The sequence below is a fragment of the Rhinatrema bivittatum genome, chromosome 19 (assembly GCF_901001135.1).
Source record: "Rhinatrema bivittatum chromosome 19, aRhiBiv1.1, whole genome shotgun sequence".
Lineage (NCBI taxonomy): Eukaryota > Metazoa > Chordata > Amphibia > Gymnophiona > Rhinatrematidae > Rhinatrema > Rhinatrema bivittatum.
The window spans coordinates 25259949-25282850 of NC_042633.1; the positions used below are offsets into that span (position 1 = coordinate 25259949).

The 22902-nt window shown below is 53.1% G+C and overlaps 2 protein-coding genes and 1 long non-coding RNA gene across 3 annotated transcripts in view; 2 read left to right on the forward strand and 1 right to left on the reverse strand.

Annotated features, from left to right (window-relative positions):
* The first annotated feature begins 1783 nt into the window (after nt 1-1783).
* On the forward strand, nt 1784-12305 carry LOC115080535 (cathepsin D-like). The gene is given in 12 exon segments (XM_029584748.1): nt 1784-2044; nt 2711-2834; nt 3631-3754; nt 7719-7860; nt 8163-8242; nt 8245-8338; nt 8642-8690; nt 8692-8733; nt 8736-8767; nt 9691-9835; nt 10054-10152; nt 10394-12305. Coding segments are annotated over 12 exon segments (1155 nt in total). The 5' UTR covers nt 1784-1982; the 3' UTR covers nt 10556-12305.
* LOC115080536 lies at nt 6283-22047 on the reverse strand. The gene is made up of 3 exons (XR_003853591.1): nt 21918-22047; nt 21286-21399; nt 6283-7103 (listed from the first exon to the last, which is right to left on the reverse strand). It is a non-coding gene; the product is annotated as an uncharacterized LOC115080536 (long non-coding RNA).
* The window catches only part of LOC115080534 (potassium voltage-gated channel subfamily C member 1-like), a 49851-nt gene continuing 48343 nt past the window's right edge, over nt 21395-22902 (forward strand). Inside the window, 2 exon segments of the mRNA XM_029584747.1 lie at nt 21395-21891; nt 21894-22394. Coding sequence (XP_029440607.1) covers nt 21766-21891; nt 21894-22394 — 627 coding nt within the window. The 5' untranslated portion in view covers nt 21395-21765.

A 22902-nucleotide genomic window follows, 5' to 3' on the forward strand; every position in this document is an offset into this window, starting at 1 on the left:
AATCCCCAACCCATTACTGCACTAGTGCAGCATCGAACCCCAGCCTCATTACTGCACTACTGTAGTCACACATACCCGCCCTTATTACCGCACTACTGCAGTGTCACATACTACTGCAGTGCCCCTGTATTGCACTGCAAACTTCTTTCCCATTATTTCACTGCTGCTGCGTCACACCCCAACCTCATTACTGCCATGCAATCCCCGCCCCCATTTCTGCATTATTGCAATGTCATACACACACCAGCCCCATTACTACCCTTTAAATCCCATCTCCACTACTGCAGGGTCACACACACCCTGCCCTTATTACTGCACTGCTGCATCATCTCAAAAGCTTTGTCCTCATTATTGCCCTAAAAACCTCTATAACTTTTTCTACTATAGTGTTACACAAACCCCTCCCCATTACTGTACTGCTGTAACATCATACCCACCCTTCCCCATCACTGCACCTTTGCAGCATCACGTCCACCCCACCCCCATTACTGCACCCTTACAGCATCTCACACACACACACACCAACACACATACCGTTCCCATTACTGCACTGCTGCAGCAGTGTCACTGGTCATGTCTCCCCTCCCCCCCTGTTTACCACACCAGGGCTTTTCAACCCAGTGCTAGTTTTCAGGAGATCCACACTGAATATTCATGAGATAGAGTTGCATACGATGGAGGCAGCGCATGCGAACCTACCTCATACATATTCATTGTGGATCTCCTGAAAACCCGACTGGCTAGGTGAGTCCTGAGGACCCAGATTGAGAATCACTGTACTCTAGTGATAATGCAACAGCATCACTGAAGGTGATTAATGTGTGCCCCACATCATTCATTGCAAGGTTCCTTCCTCCTCCGCTTCCCATGTCAGTAACGGCTCTGCTGTATAAGGTTTAAGATGAACCCCAGGCAAAACCATGGCATGATTGCAAAGGGTATGCCTGCTGCTTCTTGAACAAAGGTTCGCTTCTTACTGAGGGGCCGATGCAATAAGACTCGCGTTAAATCGGGCACTCGTATTGCGCGCCCGTTCCCCTAACTTGCACACATCCACATACCCCGGGCACCCGATGCAGTATTAAAATGAGATGCGTTAAAAAAAAAAAAGCGCTAGAGAAAAAAAATTGTGCGTGCCTAGCGCTCAAATGCATCTGGCGCCCAGAATTGCAACGGGCGTGCATCTGTTTTATCCCACTTCAGGACGATTTTGCCCCTTTGCTATTGTGCGTGCAACGTGTGGGTCCAGACATTTTTTTTTTTTTTTACATCTAGCCATCATATTATACCTTTATTTTTAAACACCAATGATAGGGTCGTAACCATAGTAGGTAGGAGGAACCAAAGTGGACAGCAATGTTTTATTTATCATGAATGGATTGACTTAACACCAGCTCCAGGGCTGGAGTTAAATTTGCCAAGTTAAAAAGTGCGCGTTGAGCGCCCACCGATTTTCTGCAACAGGGGGTAATAGCTAATAGTCTCATCTCCATGGAATTTACATGTGATGGGCGCCATCGGCTATGCGCTTGTCTGGACGCGTTCTTTGGCGCGCTGATCTCCTTATTGCATCGGGTGCTAGTCTAGCGCGTCCAAAACGTGCGTCCAACTGCCTGTAAACCTGTACGCTAGGCCGGGTGCATATCGAGGTCCTTTTTCTCCTGTGAGCTGAATGCCACAGGGCACTGTCTGTAAGTGGCGTGCAGCCCTCTTCCACCAGGAAGGGTTAAGCGGTGGACCTGCTCTCTGTTCCTGCCAACCCTGAAGGAGTCGTGTGATCGGTCACATGTTGTGTCATTCCCTTCGCTAACCCTCTCGAGAGGCACAGCAGCCGGACAAGTGGCAAGAAAAAAAACCCAAACCGTGTGCAGCCAGCTCCAGGGCAGTGGCAGTCCCCTCGAAGCCCTGAGTGGCAGAGAAAAAAAAAACTGAAAAAGAAAGTTGACTTTTCAGACGGCTGCCTGCTTGCAAGGAAAGGAAACATGAATTTCTCTTCGCTCTTGCCTCTCCTCTGTCTCTTCCTGTCCGCGACCGCTCTGCTCCGGTAAGTGAGGACTCGGGAAGTGTACTCCGCCAGCCAGCCCAGGAGTGCAAGATAAACCGTTTTGGTCAATTATATATTGTTAAAGACGGTATAGAAATACCATAAATAAATAAATAAATAAGATAAGGACCTCCGTCTGAGGCCCTGACGTGTATATTCAGCAAAGCCTTTTCGGCCCCCAGTCTGGGCCCTGGAAGGAGATTGTCTTTCCTGTTAGATACAATTTGCTGTGCCTGAGCACCGGGGGCTCACTGGTTGTTTGTGCTGAACAGCCCTATAGCCCAGATATGCTTCAGCCATTGCACACGGCAGCAAGGTGACAAAGGAAGCTTCCCTCTGCCACAAAGTTAAACGGTTCCTGCTCAGGCCAGCCATGCGTTGGGCCACCGCTCTCACCCTCCCATCAACAGGGCCATCAGAAAAACAGGTCCAGGTGACCATAGCACAGGTTCACCGAGGGCATTCATTGCTAGTCCCACTGTGTTCTGGGTGCGCGTGAGGGAAGCCTGCACTGCCACGGCCTGGGCTGTCCTTGTCCTGTGGTGGAGCTGTGTTTGCGTGGGTGAAGCCTGCACTGCCGCTGCCGGTGCTGCACCAGTTCAGTGTGCGGGGAGGTGAACGTACTACACTCGTTGTACAGAGAGTAATTGAGTGCCTCTTTGCCAGGATCCCCCTGAAGAAGTCCCGTTCCATCCGCCGAGCACTGAGTGAAAGTGCTCTATCCATTGAGGACCTCCAGGCCAGGGACAATGAGGTGGACGTTCCGGAGAAACTGACCAATTACTTGGATGTGAGTGCTGGGCAGAGGGAAGAGGTGATCCCGCTGAGTGGAAAGTTAACCCATTAATTTTAACTGGACATTTAGCCGCAGCTAACCTGCTAAAGTTGTGGATGAATATCAGATTACATATAAGGAGTCCATGTGGTTAAAATCGGCCTTTTACCATATAAAATTGAACCAGTTCAAAATTCCTCGCCACTATCAGGCTACACTCTGTCCACACAATATGGGGCCTGGTCAGGGCGACCCGGGTTTTCAAATTTAGTACGAACAGGGTAAATTTATACAGACAGCTCCGTCCACAAATGGCTGTACTGAATCTAACCACATGAGTTTTGCATGGTCAGCCTGAACCAGATATTTGGCTACAAGTTCTCCAGTTAGCTGCAGCAGCTAAATTTGAAAACCCTGTCCCAGGCATCCCCTGGGCTGCTCACACAGCAAATTTTGTTCAGATAGATTTTAACTGCGCAGGGGTGTGAGGGATGCCAGGTGGTGGAATTGCTAACTGGTTAATGTGGTGAAAAGCCAGTTTTAACTGCATCAGTCTTTTGAATAATTGATCCCATTTGTAAATGAAGGCCTATAAAGACCAATTCAATCCAACACCCAAGCCCCCCTGCTCCCATGCCTTACCACCAAGCTAAGTGAGTGTGGTCTGCAAGCTTCCTTCACTCCTCCGAATGGCACACGCTCGGGCAACAGGGGAGGTCTCGGATCCGTGGAACTATAACATGTTCCCACTCGAAGCCCCAGACCACCCCCCCCCCCCTTTCCAGCTAACTATATGTCCCCTCTCTTTCAGGCACAGTATTATGGGGAAATCTCCATTGGCACGCCTCCCCAGCCATTCACCGTGGTGTTTGACACCGGCTCCTCCAACCTCTGGGTGCCGTCCATGAAATGCTCCTTCTTTGACTTTGCATGCTGTGAGTATCGAACCGAGCACGATACGGACTCCCAGGCCTACCCTCAGGGCTGCATCTATGCAGGGCCGGATTAAGGGCACACAGAGGCCCTGAGCCATTGCTTAGGTAGCTTCTGCCTAAATCCGGCATTGCATATACAATCACAGAACCCGGTCAGCCTCAGCCCGTCCAGACCCAGCAGGAAGACACCTCTGAAAGAGAGCAAACATCAGCCTCCCCTTCCCGTCCCCTGCCACCTCTCTGGCTTTCTTTCCCTTCATTCCACTTCGGCCCAGAATCTCAGCGGTGGCTTTGATGCCTGCTCGGTCCAGATTATTGTCACGCTGTCCTGGCTCCGTCCCTGTCAGACCGCGGCCTAGCCAGGCCTCTCCTCTGTGGGCCTACCTGCAATGGCCACGAGTTAAACTTTAGTGCAAATGTAAGATCCTCTTTCTTAAATTGAAATGCCTGCATGACCTCACTGTCACTTCTCTTTCCTCCTCCATGTAGACAGCCATGGCTTAAAGAGGAAGGGTAAACATGATTTTAGCAAGGGGGGGAGTTTTGCTTTGTCAAACGTTTAGATTTTTTGAAGGTGTAAATACCCATGGAGATAAAGATGAGTCGCTGATACGGTGTATTTGGATTTTCAGCTGCCATTTGTCAAAGTCCCTCATGAGAGACTCCTCAGCAAATTAAAAAGTCATGGGATGGGAGGCAGGGTCCTGTTGTGGACTGGTAACTGATTAAAGACAGGAAACAGAGGGCAGGATGAAATGGTCAGGTTTCCAACTGGAGAAAGCTCATTAGTGGAGCGCCCCAGGGATCAGTCCTGGGACCTGGGCTATTTCATAAATTCATGTTTGATCTGGAAAAGGGGACGAGCAGTGAGGTGATCAGATCTGCAGATGACACCGAATTATTCAGAGCTGTTAAAAACAGCAGTGGATTGTGAGGAATTGCAGAAGGAGCTTGTGAGACTGGGACTCAGGGCAACTAAACGGCAGATGCAATTTAATGTGGAAAAGTGCAAAGTGATGCACATAGGGGAAAAATAATCCCAGGTTATAGGTACATGGTGCTGGGTTCTGCACTGGGAGTCATCACCCAGGAAAAGGACCTTGGACTCCTTGTGGACAATACATTGAAATCCTCTGCTCAGTGTGTGCAACCACAGATAAAAAAAGCAAATACAATGTTAGGAATGGAGAATAAGACAGAGAATTTCAGAATGCCTCTGTATTGATCCATGATGCAAGCACACCTTGAGCACTGTGTGCAGTCCTGGCCGCCCCCATCTCAAGACAGAGCGGCACTAGAAAAGGTGCAGAGGAGGGTGACAGAGATGATAAAGGGGATGGAGCATCCCCCCTATGACGAGAGGCTGCGCAGGGGAGGGCTCTGCAGCCTGAAAAAGAGACAGTGGAGAGGGGACATGAGAGAGGTTTAGGAAATCAGAAGGGGGGTGGAACAGGTTAATAGGGAAAGGTTATTTAGCCTCTCAAATAATCCTAAAGCAAGGGGACACCCCATGAAAGTAACTAGAAAGTACTTTGTCACTCCACGTATTGTCAAGCTGTGGAATCTGCTGCCAGAGGATGTGGTCAAGGCGACGAGCACGGCAGGGTTTAAAAGAGGCTTGGACAAGCTCTGGGAGGGACAGTCTGTACAGGGAATCCCGACTGTGCCCCTTACCAGTGGCTCCACACAGGCCTGCTTGGCAGTGCAGGTAGGTGGGTGGGTCTGTGAGCCCAGTCTGCTCGCTTTGGTAGAGACAGCGGATTCCAGAGAAAGGTCGAAGTACAGACTCTAGCGAGAGAAGTCAGCCGCCTGGAAAAAGGGAGGGCATGTAAGGGCATGTCGGAAACCCGAGGAGGAGAAACCATTCCAGGGAGAGTGCTGGGGCCCTCCTTGGCAGAGGGGCATCTGGGGTCCTCCTGAGAAGCTGCCAGACTGGGAAGAGATCGGCAGAGAGGATTTATCCTAGGGGTGGTCTTGCCAGACAGAGGAAGCTGCTTCATGGGCGCTCCAAGAAGTCCTGCAAACGGAGCCGTTACCAGGAGGGGGAGGGGGGGGGAGGGTCCCCAGGGAGGAGTGCGTCCGTTGCGGGAGGAGAGAGCCTGGGGATTATTTTTTGTACCATTTGGACCTGGTTTGCAGTGTGGCACCTGTTCATTTCGGGGCCTTCACAGCCGGGGAAAGATTTCGTTTTGAACAATAGCTTTGCTGTCAAGTGGGGTGGTTTTTGGAGGGACTGGGCCGGTGAGCCGAAGAGGCTCAGTGTGAGAAAACCCAAAGGGCCTCGAAAGTGGTTTCTCCTCCCGTGTGGGAACCCCGGGAGGTCATGGGGCCTGCCCTCAGCTCTGACACTCCCAGAGCTGATCGGCACAGGGGCTACAAGGCCATAAAGCATTATTGGGAAACCCACTCATATCCCGGGATCTACTCTTTGGGACCTGGCAGGTACTTTCTAATGACCCGGCCTGGGCACTTTTCTGTAACTTTCAGTCTTTTGTATCCAAAAAGCACACTGAGAAGCAATGTGGTTTCCAACTTCTTTACTGATAGTCGAATAGTTACAGCACTCCATTCATGTGTACAAATACGTCAGTAAATAAGAGAACAGCAGAAATATTGAATTAATACAGTCTCTGAATGTCTCTGGAAGCTCACTTCTTAACACTGAATCTCTTCCCAATTACTCCGATTGACAATAGTTCACTCCTCTTTCTCCAGTTCCCAATATTATCACTGCTTTCTCCCCACTATGGAGTGGCTAGAATGCAGTCCCAATAGTTGATTAGAAGGTAAATGCTTTAGATCTCCTCATGAAGTACCTGAGGGGCACTCTCCTCTCAAGTGTAACACAGTTCCTCCATTACTCTCAGCTCCTCCCCTCTAGCCAGGGACAGGACTCCACGTCACAGATGATATAAAGCCTTCCGAGGTGATAGACGCCCCTTCCCCATAGCATGGAAACCGAGTCCCTGGTCCCAAGGGCACTCAGTTCCTGGTGGGAAAAAAAAACAAACCAATAGTCTTTATGCCAAAAATAAGGAAAAGAAACCACAGACGGGAAGAGTGGAAAACCCGTCCTTGCCTCCAAGGATGAGGAGAGAGTTACGGACAGAAAAAAAACAAAAACCAACTGAAGCTTGAAACGTCCTTGCATCAGGTCCCAGACAGGTCCAAAAGCCTGGAGGAGTTGTAGCACAACAGTCCGAGCCTTCTCTTCCCTTGATGGAACCATCCACAGGGACGCCCCAATCCTCTGTGCGCCGTTCCCAAAGAGGCTCACAGCTGGAAGTCTCCCAAAATGGATTTAAAGAGTAAAAAAGCAAGTATAAGCAGATCACGTTGAACAGCTGACCTGCCAAAATAAATAGGAAAAATGAATGACAGGAGATAAGAGAGCTGCAAACTAAAATCCACCTGCCTAAGATGGTGCTTGGAGGTGAGACACAGCTAGAGCACACCATCTGCAGCTCCCTCATGAGGCAATAAAACCCAGACCTCCCTTTTATACTGAACCAATTTAACATCATCTGGTTGCCCTGTAGCACGGCTGTGAGATTCCCAGTTTGATGTTGTCTGTTTTAAACTGTGTTACATCTGTTGGTTTTTGTAATTGGTGTATTGTATTTTTATTTTGTTTGCTGCCTTGGGCAGTCTAGAAATGTTTTCAATAAATAAATATATTGAGGGCCTGGGGTCTATCCAGGGGGAACGCACCTGCTCGGGGGCCAGAGGGCCTGGGGTCTATCCAGGGGGAACGCACTGCTCGGGGGCCAGAGGGCCTGGGGTCTATCCAGGGGAACGCACCTGCTCGGGGGCCAGAGGGCCTGGGGTCTATTCCAGGGGGGAAACACACCCTGTCGGGGGCCAGAGGGCCTGGGGGTCTATCCAGGGGGAACACACCAACGGAAATCTCTTTGCCTGCTTGTCCTGAGCCTTCCTTATCTTTCCCATTTTGTGCATTTTTCAGGGATTCATAAACGCTACAATTCAAACACTTCCAGCAGCTACAAAAAGAACAACACGGGCTTCGCCATTCGATATGCGACAGGTAGCCTGACAGGATTCCTGAGCCAAGACACTGTCACGGTGAGCACAGAAGATGAGACACAGCTCCAATTATTATCCTAAAATGATTTTGCCCCGCACCCCCTTCTACATGCCCAACGTGTCTCTAGGACACGGGATTTGAAGCTTCCTTCCTCCATCACACTGTTCTCTCCCCCAACCACCCCCTCATCATCAACTCCCTTCTGGGGTGAGTGACGAGACCCTTCCCCTGCCTCATCCTCATACAACTGGGGGGGGGGTGACAGGGTCTCCTCCTTGCCAGACCATGCAGGCGGCCAGGCTCAGCCCCCGCTCCTCTGCTTCCCCATTCTCCAGATCGCTGGGCCTGAAGATCCTCAACCAGACCCTTCGCGGAGGCGGTGAAGCAGCCAGGCATCACCTTTGTTTTTGCCCGCTTTGATGGGATCCTGGGGATGGCGTACCCTCCATCTCGGTGGACGGCGTCGTGCCCCCGGTCTTCGATAACATCATGAAACAAGCGCTGGTGGAAAAAGAGCTGTTCTCCTTCTACCTGAACAGGTGAGCTCGCCCCTGCTGGCCAAAGGCGGCCCCCCCGCTCCATTCCCCCTGACCAGCATCACTCCGCTCCAGTGGGGTTCGGGGACTCACTCAGAGCAGCCCCGCTGGGGTGCAGGAGGGAGCTGGGCGTGCAAGGGGGAAAAGTCTTCTGGCCTCATCCGTGCCAGCGATGCCACCGGCTGCCTCACTGCGCCGTCAGACGGACCGGAGACGGTGCTTTATTGCAGGCCCCCAGGGACGTGCTGGACATAAGGGCTCTGCGGCAGGCGTCACTCTGTTTCTTCTCCTTGTCTTTGTTGTTAGGGATCCTACAGCGGAGGTGGGTGGCGAGCTGCTTCTGGGGGGCACGGACCCCCAAGTATTACACAGGAGATTTCCATTATCTCAATGTCACTTCGCATGGCTTTACTGGCAGATCAAGGTTGATGAGTGAGTACCTCCCACTATTACTCCCCCTGCTCCCCCTACACCCATCATCACCTCCCACTATCAATTATTTTATTTATTTGACTTTTTATATACCGTCGTTCCATGTAAAAGATCACAGCGGTTTACAAATTTTAACATTCATAGTTATAAATCTACAAGTAATAACACCAATATACCCGAGAGTACCTCCTGTTGATCCTCCTATACTTGTTGTTACATCCACCTTTTCCTTTGCTTATCAGATTGGGACTGGGCTTATCTCCCCGTGAAGTGCTGCCAGCGCCACCCTCCCTCTCACCCCCCAGCTCTCTTTTCCCCCCCTCCCTGTCTGTTGCACCTCCCTTCCTCTACCTTCACCCCTAGTCTGCTGCTCCCAGCTTCTTCTATCCACTGCCCCATCCCTTGTCTGCTGCTCCCAGCTCTCTCTCCCTTCCCTTATCCCATTCTCCTGTAGAATTGCCAATTGGCTCCAGTTTTTTAATCCGGTCCTGGTTTTACCCCTTGCATGCAGGGACTTGTAGTTTTCACTTTCCTATTGTCCACCTTAAGGAAAGCAAGACTACAAGTCCCAGCATGCAGAGAGGTAAAGCCAGGACTGGATGAGCCTGTCCTGAAAATCTGGAGCCAAATCTGCTGTTTACATTGCCTTCATGTTTGCTGCTCCCAACGCCCTCTCCCTGCCCTATGTCAGTGGCCCCCAATTCTCCTTCTCCACCTTTTGTCTGCTCTTCTCCCACACTTCCATCAGCTGCTCCCAGCGCCTTCTTGGCCTTATGGCCTAAGCCCTGTTTTCCTGGGGCTCTGCTATTACACCGACTGGAGACTGAAGGATTGCAGGCTTGCTAGAGATACAAGGAACCTTTCCTTTGCAAGGCCCATCTCCTTGCTCTCACTAAACTCCTGCCTGTTTGCTGTCGTTGCAGGGTGGCAGTGGGGGACCAGCTCACCCTGTGCAAAGGGGGCTGCCAAGCTATTCTGGACACGGGAACCTCTCTTATCACCGGCCCAGCTGAGGAGATCCGTGCCCTGCACAAAGCCATTGGTGCCAAGCCTTTCATCAACGGGGAGGTAACACAGCCTGCTGGGGCCCCAATGCACAGCGCAGGAAGAGAGGGCTGGCAGAGGACATAAGAAAGATGAGGAAGGAAGAGAGCCTGTGGGATGATGAAGATCTAGATTGGGAAAATGGTGAGGGAGAGGACTAGAGAGAGGGCAAGGAAAGGTAGCTGATGGTAGCCCAGTCCAGATCCATTTCCGTCTTGACCTGTGGTTCTCTTCCGTCCCAGTACCTGATTAGCTGCAAGACTGTCCCATCGCTGCCGGATGTGACGATTACCCTGGGAGGTGTGCAGTACAGTCTGAGCGGGGATCAGTATGTGCTGAAGGTAAGGGCATATGCTGAGTCTTCGTGCAGGTATCCGTACACACACGCGCACCCAGCCAGTGACGTAGAAACCCTCAGACACCCTCCCACACGTGCACACCGAGAGCCGTTCAGCGCCACGAGCACACGGATGGACCTTCCTCGTCTCCCAGGGGAAGATGTTCTCTTACCCACTTACTACTCCCTCTGCCCTGGTGAAAGCGTAATATTGCAAGTAACAGGGCTCTGTCCGTCTGTTCCAGGTGACCCAGTTTGGGATGTCAATCTGTCTGAGCGGATTCATGGGCCTCGACATTCCTCCCCCCTCTGGCCCCCTCTGGATCTTGGGAGATGTCTTCATCGGTCAATATTACACTGTCTTTGATCGTCAGAGGAGCCGTGTGGGTCTGGCAAAAGCGACATGAGTGCATGGGGAATCTGACGAGGAAGAGAAGCCCATCTCACACAATGGCACCCCCCTAGCTTTTCGTCACGCGCTCCCATCCTCTGCAGCTGCTCTCACCTACTCGGCCACCCTCTTCCTACATCGAAAATGTGGCGGCAGACTGGCCACTGTCGGAGAATGGACTGGTCTCACCGAATATGGTCTTAGAAAGGAGCAGAAAGTCCATCTTGGCCTAGTGTCATTCCTGGTGCAATGCAAGAGACTCCAGTTGATCGTTGGCCTTCCCCTTGCCTCTTCGCCACTAGGGATACTCTGTCCTTATCCTGGGCTTTACTGACTGCTGTGACTGTTCTTTTTCCTCCTACTACCTCCCCCGGGAGGCCATTCCTCCACCACTCTTTCTGCTGTTATTCTTGGAACCCCAATACCATGGTCTCCTGTTCTATGAACTCCTCTCCACTGAAAACTGTTTCATTTCAGTAACCTGCCCTCCTTTCCTCCAGCCAGCCCCCAGGTCCCTCCCTTATATTTCGAGCTCCCATGACTCTCCCCTGCCCCATTTTCACACTGCACCTTGGACTGCTCTGCTGCCATTCCCTGTCCTCCCCACCCGATGAAAGTCCCCCTGCCCCATGCCAGCCTCACACTGTAGACTGCTCCATTGCATTCCCTTCTTCACCCGAGTAGTGAACTGCTTCACTGCCATCCCCACTCCACACCACACAGTGGATTGCTCCACTGCCCTCTCCTCCCTTCTCCATATGATGGATTGCTCCATTAGCATCCCCTCTTCCCATTGTGGTGGGGCACTCCCCTGTCCCTTCCCCTCATCCACACCACATGGTGGACGGCTCTGCTACCAATCCCCTCTCTTCCTCATGTGGTAGGCTCCTATGCAGCAGTCCTATCCTGCTTCCTCATGCACAGACTGTTCCACTGCCGACCTCTTTCCTCCCCAAGTAGTGGACTGCTCCACTGTGGTCCCTGAATTCCTCACACATGCACTGATCCACTGCCATCCCCTGTCCTCCTCATGCATGGACTGCCCGCAGCAATGTTCCCTCTCCTCCGCGTACATAAACTGCTCCCACTGTGGTCCCTGAATTCCCTACCACATGCACTGATCCACTGCCATCCCCTGTCCTCCACATTTCATGGGACTGCTCTGCCAGCAGTGTTCCCTGTCGGCCGCCCACCATGGACCGCTCCACTCTGGTCCCTGAATTCCCCTACGCATGCACTGATCCACTGCCATCCCCTGTCCTCCTCATGAATGGCTGCTCCACAGCAGCGTTCCCCCTCTTCTGCACACATGGACTGCTCCAATGTGGTCCCTGAATCCCCCACAAGAGCACTGATCAACAGCCTTCCCCTGTCCTCTGCAACACATGGACTGCTCTGCTGTGGTCCCTGAATTCCCACACATGCCACTGATCCACTGTCATTGCCTGACCTCCTCATGCATGGACTGCTCCGCTATGATCCCTGTATTCCCTACAATATGCTTTTATCCACTGCCATCCCCTGTCCTCCTCATGTATGGATTCCTCCGCCAGCAATGTTCCCTCTCCTCTGCACACATGGATTGCTCTGCTGTAGTCCCATTGCAGCATTATTGAGGATAAGAAATATTTCAGCTCCCCTACTGCAGCTTCCAATTCTTAATATCTGGCAGGTTGCCTGTTTTGTTTATGCAAATCCATCATTAATGTTTTCCATTTTAAATTAAATGTACAATAAACAGAGCTGACCTGTGCTCTCCTGAGTCCTCTGAAGGGTGCCTCATTACATCACAGCGTTAACCTCTTTTGCCACTCTATGCCAATCTCTCCCCTCTTTTCATATGGTATATTATCTAAATCTTTTATTCCTTGCAACATATCACTAGGTCTTTTAAAATAGGGGTCCACAGGCAGAGTTTTCCCCACTTTGGAGGACTGCAGTCTCCAGCACTGTAAAGGGGTCCCCAGGCAGGATTCTCATTCTGGAGGTCTGCAGTCTCCAGCACTGTAAAAGGGTCCACGGGCAGAGTTTTCTCACTCTGGAGGACTGCAGTCTCCAGCACTGTAAAAGGGGTCCACGGGCAGAGGTTTCTCACTCTGGAGGTCTGCAGTCTTCCAGCACTGTAAAAGGGGTCCACAGGCAGGGATTCTCCACTCTGGAGGACATCAGTCCTCCAGCGCTGTAAAAGGGATCCACAGGCAGGGATTCTCACTCTGGAGGACTGCAATCTCCAGCACTGTAAAAGGTGGTCCACAGGCAGGGATTTTCACTCTTGGAGGACTTCAGTCTCCAGCGCTGGTAAAAGGGGTCCACGGGCAGAGTTTCTCACTCTGGAGGTCTGCAGTCTCCAGCACTGTAAAAGGGATCCACAGGCAGGGATTCTCACTCTGGAGGACTGCAATCTCCAGTGCTGTAAAGGGGTCCACAGGCAGGGATTCTCACTCTGGAGGACTGCAGTCTCCAGCATGTAAAAGGGGTCCCACAGGGCAGGGATTCTACACTGGAGGACTGCAGTCTCCAGCACTGTAAAAGGGGTCCACGGGCAGGGATTTCTCACTCTGGAGGACATCAGTCTCCAGCACTGTAAAAGGGGTCCACGGGCAGGGATTCTCACTCTGGAGGACATCAGTCTCCAGCACTGTAAAAGGGGTCCACGGGCAGGGATTCTCCACTCTGGAGGACATCAGTCTCCAGCACTATAAAAGGGGACCACAGGCAGGGATTCTCTCACTCTGGAGGAACATCAGTCTCCAGCACTGTAAAAGGGGTCCACAGGCAGGGATCTCACTCTGGAGGGGGCTACAGTCTCCCAGCACTGTAAAGTGGTCCAACAGGCAGGGATTCTCACTCTGGAGGTCTGCAGTCTCCAGCACTGTAAAAGGGATCCACAGGCAGGGATTCTCACTCTGGAGGTCTGCAGTCTCCAGCACTGTAAAAGGGATCCACAGGCAGGGATTCTCACCCTGGAGGGCTACAGTCTCCAGCGCTGTAAAAAAGGTCCACAGCCAGAGTTTTCCAATTTGGAGGACTGCAGGCTCCAGCACTGTAAAAGGGGTCCACAGGCAGAGTTTCTCACACTGGAGGACTGCAGTCTCCAGCGCTGTAAAAGGGGTCCACGGGCAGAGTTTCTCACTCTGGAGGGCTACAGTCTCCAGCACTGTAAAAGGGGTCCACAGGCAGGGATTCTCACTCTAGAGGTCTGCAGTCTCCAGCACTGTAAAAGGGATCCACAGGCAGGGATTCTCACTCTGGAGGACTGCAGTCTCCAGCACTGTAAAAGGGATCCACGGGCAGGGATTCTCACTCTGGAGGTCTGCAGTCTCCAGCACTGTAAAAGGGGTCCACGGGCAGAGTTTCTCACACTGGAGGACTGCAGTCTCCAGCGCTGTAAAAGGGGTCCACGGGCAGAGTTTCTCACTCTGGAGGGCTACAGTCTCCAGCACTGTAAAAGGGGTCCACAGGCAGGGATTCTCACTCTGGAGGTCTGCAGTCTCCAGCACTGTAAAAGGGGTCCACAGGCAGGGATTCTCACTCTGGACGACTGCAGTCTCCAGCACTGTAAAAGGGATCCACGGGCAGGGATTCTCACTCTGGAGGACTGCAGTCTCCAGCGCTGTAAAAGGGATCCACGGGCAGGGATTCTCACTCTGGACGACTGCAGTCTCCAGCGCTGTAAAAGGGGTCCACAGGCAGAGTTTCTCACACTGGAGGACTGCAGTCTCCAGCGCTGTAAAAGGGGTCCACGGGCAGAGTTTCTCACTCTGGAGGGCTACAGTCTCCAGCACTGTAAAAGTGGTCCACAGGCAGAGTTTCTCACACTGGAGGACTGCAGTCTCCAGCACTGTAAAAGGGTCCACGGGCAGAGTTTCTCACTCTGGAGGACTGCAGTCTCCAGAGCTGTAAAAAGGGATCCACAGGCAGGGATTCTCACTCTGGAGGTCTGCAGTCTCCAGCACTGTAAAAGGGATCCACAGGCAGGGATTCTCACTCTGGAGGACTGCAGTCTCCAGCGCTGTAAAAGTGGTCCACAGGCAGAGTTTCTCACACTGGAGGACTGCAGTCTCCAGAGCTGTAAAAGGGATCCACAGGCAGGGATTCTCACTCTGGAGGACTGCAGTCTCCAGCACTGTAAAAGGGATCCACAGGCAGGGATTCTCACTCTGGAGGACTGCAGTCTCCAGCACTGTAAAAGGGATCCACAGGCAGGGATTCTCACTCTGGAGGACTGCAGTCTCCAGCGCTGTAAAAGGGGTCCACGGGCAGAGTTTCTCACTCTGGAGGGCTACAGTCTCCAGCACTGTAAAAGTGGTCCACAGGCAGAGTTTCTCACACTGGAGGACTGCAGTCTCCAGAGCTGTAAAAGGGATCCACAGGCAGGGATTCTCACTCTGGAGGACTGCAGTCTCCAGCACTGTAAAAGGGATCCACAGGCAGGGATTCTCACTCTGGAGGACTGCAATCTCCAGCGCTGTAAAAGGGGTCCACAGGCAGGGATTCTCACACTGGAGGACTGCAGTCTCCAGCACTGTAAAAGGGGTCCACAGGCAGGGATTCTCACTCTGGAGGACATCAGTCTCCAGCACTGTAAAAGGGATCCACAGGCAGGGATTCTCACTCTGGAGGACTTCAGTCTCCAGCACTGTAAAAGGGGTCCACGGGCAGGGATTCTCACTCTGGAGGACTGCAGTCTCCAGCACTGTAAAAGGGGTCCACGGGCAGGGATTCTCACTCTGGAGGACTGCAGTCTCCAGCACTGTAAAAGGGATCCACGGGCAGGGATTCTCACTCTGGAGGACATCAGTCTCCAGCACTGTAAAAGGGGTCCACGGGCAGGGATTCTCACTCTGGAGGACATCAGTCTCCAGCACTGTAAAAGGGGTCCACGGGCAGGGATTCTCACTCTGGAGGACATCAGTCTCCAGTACTATAAAAGGGGACCACAGGCAGGGATTCTCACTCTGGAGGACATCAGTCTCCAGTACTATAAAAGGGGACCACAGGCAGGGATTCTCTCACTCTGGAGGACTGCAATCTCCAGTGCTTTAAAAAGGGTCCACAGGAAGAGTTTATCACTTTGAGGGACTACAGTCTCAAGCACTATAAAAAAAGGTCCACGGGCAGAGTTTTCACTCTGGAGGACAGCAGTCTCCAGCACTGTTACCAGCACGGAATCAAGTGCCACAAACAGTGAGCCTTAGGAGCTGATTTTAAACCTGGAATGTGAGTCCCTAATTTGAAAGCAAGGATGGAAAGTGGGAGGGTGGAAGAAGAGGGAAAGAGAATGGAAGAGAGAAGACTAGACAAGGCTGAAAGAGAGAAATTAAAGTCTGATAAGAAGAAGGAAATATGGCAACAGAAAGGAGAGGGGAGAAAGCTAGCGAGCGGAAGGGAAGGGGAGAGGCAAAAATCTACAGGAGAGGGAGGGGAGGGGGGAGAGAGCCAGAAAGTTACAGAGGGAGTGGGCGGAGAGAGGCAGACAGTTAAGGGAGAGAAGATCAGGAAGGGAAAAGAAACTCCACTTAGGGGAGAATTGTCATGTACTGTAGCCATGTAGTTACAACGCATGCAGGAGATTTTAACGCACACTCTTTGCAACGTTCGAGTCATTTCTCTTTAGAACTTGGCGTAAAGCGCTGCACGCTAAAAGTGCCCATGTGCGTAGGCGTAGAACAGTGACGCTAAGTCCAATGGATGCAGGCGGGATTCCTCCCCTCCCCCCAGGAACACCTCTGTCTAGCCCCTGGGTTTCCATAGCGTGCACCCTTTTAGCTGGATGGAGGAGGGGAGTTTCCAGACAGCCTCAGGTACCCAGGGAAATGGCTTTTGAACACTGCCCTCTTTCTCCTGCTGCTTCCTGGGGCTGGACGGTGAAATCTGCTCACAGCCATGCTGCAGGGGCTGAAATGAAGGGCAGACGATGGGGGAGACCTGCAGGGGTGCAGGGAAAGCCCGAAGATGGCCCCCAGTGATCCAACAGCAGCAGCCTCCGGGGCCAGAAGGGTAACGGGCAAAGAAACGGAGTTTGGCAACAGATGTCTTCACAAACGGCCGAAGTGTTGCAGGAAAGGGCTCCAGAAACCTTGGGGTGGAGACCAGAACTGCAGTGGATGCAGGACCCATGTAGCAGGCCCTCTTAAAAATATTTCTTTGAATGATGTACTGGTCAGCAAACAGCCCAGGCCGGAAGTCTGGGCATAACGCCAAAGCCAAAGCAAAAGTTTGGTAAGCAATAAGAGCTTTTAAGTAGAGAAAACCGCAAGGCTGGCGGCTGTGGGGTGGTTGCCAATGCTCCGATACAAACCTGCAGTCAGGGATCTAATTCACCCTTTATACAAATGAAAGGTCATCGCACCCCCCTGCAATTCACCCCTCAACACAGAGAACAAAGGCGAGGAAAGAGGATACGTTTCCAGCTTCTGGAAGGCGAAACCGACAGATCTGGAGACCAGGCCCCTCTGCTGGCCTGCGGTTTTAGGTTCTAGGTATCAGGGAGCCAGCCGAGTTTGGTTCTAGGTGTCAGGGAGCCAGAGGAAAGCTCACCGGGCCTTGCAGGAGTGATCGTCAATCACTCAGATTCTGCCTGATGGCTCATGGGCTTTAATACAAACATTACTCTGAAATACATTTTTCTGTTGCCAGTTCCGACCCCTTGCTGTCACCTGTGGTCCTACTCAGGCCAAATGACCAGGCCGCAGCAGATACTGAGTGTGCTGGAGAATATTCAGGGTCTGAGCGCAGTGGCCTGGACCCACTGGGGGTTACAGTCTAGGCACTTACTGACAGTCTCGCCATCGGTTCAGGGGGGGATCAGTTTCTTCAACCCTCCACTGCTCCTCTAGCAGCAATCTCCTTGGCTCTGAAATACCTAATTGGATCACAGAGAAATGGGCGGATTAAAGTGCAACTTGAGGGTCCTGCAGATAGTGCGGGCATGAACCAGAGGAGCACTGTAACCAGGGGAGAGGCCAGGAGTGGGCTCCCACCTCCAGAGCGTTTAGCACTGTGCCACTACAGCACTGCATTTCCACGCCAGGAGTCACAGATTGACTTGCCCAGCAGTACAGGAAAGCAAGCCCAGGCTATGGAAGCTGGGACCTTTCTCATTCTGATCTGAACTCTTAGGGGAAAACCAGTTTGTGGTCCCTCAACCAGGAGCCGCCCCCAAAGTACAAAACAAGGCAGCAAACCAGCATTGCATGGAGTCACTTTATCAACATGAGACCCTCCGGCTGCCTGCATTCAGTTGCAGCAGAGTACAAACTGGAATATTTACTTCCTAACACAAGTGCCAGCTCTGTAGCTGCTTCATCAACCCCCATATTGGGCAGACTCCTTCCTATGGTCAGGAAGGGGTAATCGGTGTTGAGTTTAACACTCTGCTCATTCGGAAATTTGCCTCCCAGCCTTCCTAAGCTCCCCCAAAGAGTGCAGCTTTAATACCGGAAATAGCAAGGTGGCCCTGCTGTTCTCGCTCTGCACTTCCCTTTGGCTCCTGACGTCTCCATTCATGAGCGCCAACGTACTAAAATGGGCCGACACTGGCCATTCACGTGCAGTAATTAGCTCGCGTTAATGGGCTCTGCAGTCACTTGCTAGCATTAAAGGCTTAGTTTACCACAAAAACCTGGGGTGCCTTTTTTTGGTTTAAGGGGTCAGTGTTCCTTTTTGCATGATTTAATGCTGTTTGCCTGCACCCTACTAGGTCATGAGTTAGTTTGTATAGTTTTGCATCTCATTTCCACATGAGCACTGGGTGTAGCGTTAACAGTCTCCTGAACTGATTAACACAGTTGAAAAGCACTGTTAAAATACTTTTAACTACATTGTGCAGCCTAACAGTGCTCTTAACATACCTAATGCTTGCCAAAGTTTTAGTGCATTTTAGTACATGGGCCTCATAATTTTTCATGAAAAATTGGGGGGGGGGGGCGCTTCCCATCCCTGTCCTGGGGACCCTACAGCCAGTTGGGTTTGTATTCATTGTGGAGATCCTGAAAACCCGACTGGCTGTGGGGTCCCCAGGACAGGGTTGGGAAGTCCTGGCCTAGAGCATCCTCCACCAAGCAGTTTTACATTCAGGTGCCATAAGCAGAAGCCCTGACCTGCCTCTACACCACTCATCCCTTTTTCTATCCGATCCAGGACCCTCAGCTACAGTTGCCAGCTGGCTCCAGATCTCAGGACAGACTAATCCAGTCCTGGTTTTAACCCACTGCCTGCAGGGACTTTTAGCTCTGGAGTCCCTGCTGATGCCCCTAGGAAAAGCAGAGACTGCAAGTCCATCCATGCAGGCAGCTGGCAACACTACCCTCACCCCTTCCCCTGTCTGCAGTAAGATGCCCCCAATCCCACCACTTACCTTGCACCAGGCGCTTTCCCTCATTCTTCACCCCCCAAAACTATAAAACATGCCAGGCTAACCTTCTTAAGGTGGATTTCTCAAATCCCCTTCCTCCAGGCAATTTAAACACATGGGAGTTACAATAACCAAATACTCAAGACTGTCAGCTCAAAACAGAGAACGGGCCAGGACTGGAAAATGTGGCAGTCACTGGATCCCGATGCCCAAATAACACCATCATCCCCCTCCCCCATCAATTCTTGCCGAGACCCCTGGCTCTGCACCCTCCCAGCCCGGCTCACCCATCACTAGCCTCAGCCCCAGCACCGACTTCCTCATCTGACAGCGGGCCCCGACATCCATCTCGCCTCCCCGCTCGCCCCCCGGTTCCGAGCCTCCGGTTCCACCTTAAGAGGCCGATGACGTCACACGACGGTCTGCAGCAGACTGGGCACAACCCCATTCCGCACCGTGCGAGCCTGAGAGAGGGAGAGCAGCCTCGGGTCCCGCCGGCAGGCCCTGAACCGTGACCCCGGCCGGCCGGCTGATCCAGGAGCTGCCCAGGTAAGAGGCGCCGGGGCGGGGGGGGGGGGGGAGGGTTGTGCGCGCGTCCTCTCCTCCCGGGCAGCTGCCAGATCCCAACACAGCCCGGGCAGGTGCAAGTCAATGCACCGGGGGCACTACCGACACCTCTCTGGGGCCCCTTGGCATCTGCAGCTTTTTAAGGGGGTTAGGAGCTGCCTCGACGCCACACGCTTACCAGAAGAGCAAGGTCTCCGGTAATGCTAAGATCCTTCCCTCCCCCCTCCCCACCCTACCCTACCTTTTCCTCCCTCTCTCACTGCAATGTACCGCGGCTTCAGAAAATGAAGGGCAAGCTGCATCTTCTGCATTGCATGGCAGCACGTTCTGCTGGGGAGGAGGCTGCAGCCGGCGCAGGTCGGGCTGGCCGTCCCCCCCCCCCTGCCTGCGTGGGCATTTCACACACAGTCTCCCTTGCCAGGCTGGCCTGCGGGCTAGTAAGGGGGCTCCCATGGAAAAAAAAAAAAGACTGCCTGAGCTCTTGGAGAGAATGCATCCAAGGCAACTGAGAGGGAGCAACTTTGGAGATGCCACTCGCGGTGCCAGTCCTTGGCGTGACTGGCATGGTGGGAAGGAGGCGTGGGGTAAATAGAGGCGAATGTGATCAGGAATCGGGCAGGAGGCTTCCGCAATGGATGGATGGAGGGCCCCAGCGCTGCCTGCGACAAGGGAAGGAGGGGGTGGGGGGCAGATCTGGACACTGGAGGGAGGAGTGACACAGCCACCTCTGATTCAGAGATGTTAGAGAGAGAGAGAGCAAGGCCCTCTCCCCACCCCGCCATCAGCCCTGCAGGCAGCAAGGCGAACGCTGCAAGCTCCTCTCCAGCCCCGGCTTCCCTTCTGTTGCAGTAGGACAAGCAGGCCTGAGCCGCAGTGAGCAAGGCGCTGGAGCGTAAGCTTGAAGCCGAGAGCTCACTGTCCCCCCCGAGTTAAAAAGAAGGAGCTCGCCAAAATCCAAATCCAAAGCAAACCTTCCGAAAGAAGCTAAGGGAGCCGCGACCTTAAAGGGAGCGCTAGGGAAAGGCAACCTGGCCACACTGTCACGTGACTGTAGAGCCTGATTTTTTTAAACAGACGAATGAACCTTTTACTCTTCCTTCTCCCTCCTCCCCCTTCCCGTCTTCTCCCTTTCACCTAGGGCTTGCAGCAAAATATCAACGTAGGGGAGGAGGAGGAGAGAGAAAGGAAGGAATGGGACAGAGGAGAAAGATGGAGAGGAAAGGGGGAGGGAAAAAAGGAGAGAAGCAAGGTGGAGAGCGAAATCGGCACCTTTTCTGTCAAAAGTACAGCAACGTTTTTAATACTCCCAGCTACAATGAAAACTTTAGGAAGAATAGACGCAAGCACTAGTCTGCAAATAAGAGCATCGTAGTATTAATGATAGAGTTCTTCACACGGACACAGTCACCTTCACACAGAGGTACCATACACACATACACACAAATGCACTTGCACACTCGGATCAGCGCCTTCCTCTTCCCTGCACCGAATTTTAACTTAAGAAAACGTCCCTCCATAAACTGGCATGCCAAGTGAAAAAAACAAAAAAAAGTGCCTGCACCCCTCAGTCCCGGGTTCCCAATCACAACACCACTAAGGCATGGTGGGACCCTGAAATCCCCAGGAAAGGGCAGTCATCCGGAATCAGGAAGAGCAGCTCGCTCTTTCGCTTCTTCTCAGCTCGTCCTGTCTGAGAAAGAGACACTTTTGGAGAGCTGAAAGAGGCAGAGGACAACGAGGACTCATGAGTTGGGAAGCACGGGCCAGAGAGGGAGACGGGGAAATGGATGAGGAAGGGAAACAAAGACGAGAGTAATAATGACCTTGTTCTCCTCTTAGGTTTTGTCTGGCAACGAGTGAAGTGGAGAGAGCTTCTCAGGACACGTCGGAGCCGCGCGGTCTTCTCCTGCCTTTGGTGTCTTCCAAATTCCACCTAGCTAGAAATACAAAGAGAGAACCAGATTTATTTTTGTAAAAAAAGAAAAAAGAAAAAAAGATCAAGCCTTTAAAGTCAGATCTGCCATCCTTCCCGCAGCTTTTACACCTCCCGAGTCCCCTGGTTTTTTTTTGGGGGGGGGGTGGGGGAAAGAGGAGGAGGTCGGATGAGAGAGATCTGGAGGGAGAAGGAGAAGAAGAAGAAGCGATGACGCCTCCAGTGTGAGAGGAGCTGATTCGATGTCCCAGTGAAACCTGATCCGGGCTTGCGGATTTCTCCAGGAAAAAAAAAAAAAAAAACCCCTAAAAAAAAAAGGAGGAAGGGACTTTAAAAAAAAAAAAAAGGCAGGAGGCGACCCGAGGCACTTATGATCAGCTCAGTCTGCGTCTCCTCCTTCCGCGGGCGCAAGTCGGGGAACAAGCCCGCGTCCAAGTCATGTTTGAAAGGAGAGATGGGCAAGACGGAGGACAGCGACAAGATCGTCATCAACGTGGGGGGGGGGTCCGGCATGAGACCTACCGCAGCACCCTGAAGACCCTGCCCGGCACCCGCCTCTCCTGGCTCACCGAGCCCGACGCCTCCAGCAACTTCGACTACGACCCCAAGGCCGACGAGTTCTTCTTCGACCGCCACCCGCAGGTCTTCGCCTACGTCCTCAACTACTACCGCACGGGCAAGCTGCACTGCCCGGCCGACGTGTGCGGGCCCCTCTACGAGGAGGAGCTGGCCTTCTGGGGCATCGACGAGACGGACGTGGAGGCCTGCTGCTGGATGAACTACCGGCAGCACCGCGACGCCGAGGAGGCGCTGGACAGCTTCGAGCCCCCCGAGCCGCCCGGCCACGACGACGAGGAGGACGGCGGCGGCGGCGGCGGCGGCGGCGACCTGAACCGGCTCTGCCTGCAGGAGGACGGCCGGCGGCTGGGCTGCTGGAAGCGGCTGCAGCCCAAGGTCTGGGCGCTCTTCGAGGACCCCTACTCGTCCAAGGCGGCCCGGGTAAAGTTGCGTTTCGGGGCGGGCGGGGGGGGTGCAGCGGGTCGCCCTGCAGGAGGCGCTCTCTGAAGCCCGGGGGCCAAGCTAGAAGGGAGGGAGGGAGGGGGCGGGGGGGGGGAGAGCTGCAGCAGAAAGTGCTGAGGCTGGTGGAGGGGGACGGGGGACTGCAGTGCAGCACGAAAACCGATAAAGCTAGCAAGGACCAAGTCCGTCTCCCGACCCCGGGGAGGAGGGGGGGGGGTCGCTGCCGTGCTGCATTGCTCGGGGGGGGGGGGGGGGAGGAAACGCTGAGCAGGCAGAAGCCAGGGCTGCTGCTTCGTCCCCTGCGGGAGAAGCCCAGACAAAGGCGGGCGCTTTGCCTTCGCCTTCGTGCCTTGCTTGCCGCAGTGTGGAGCCCGGTTCCGCCGGAGCGGGGAGAGGGGAGAGGGGGCTGCAGCGCGCTCCGGCGGCTCCCGGCAGAGTTTGCTTCAGGACGGGCACACAAAGTCCTCGAGAAAGCAGCACGAGACGT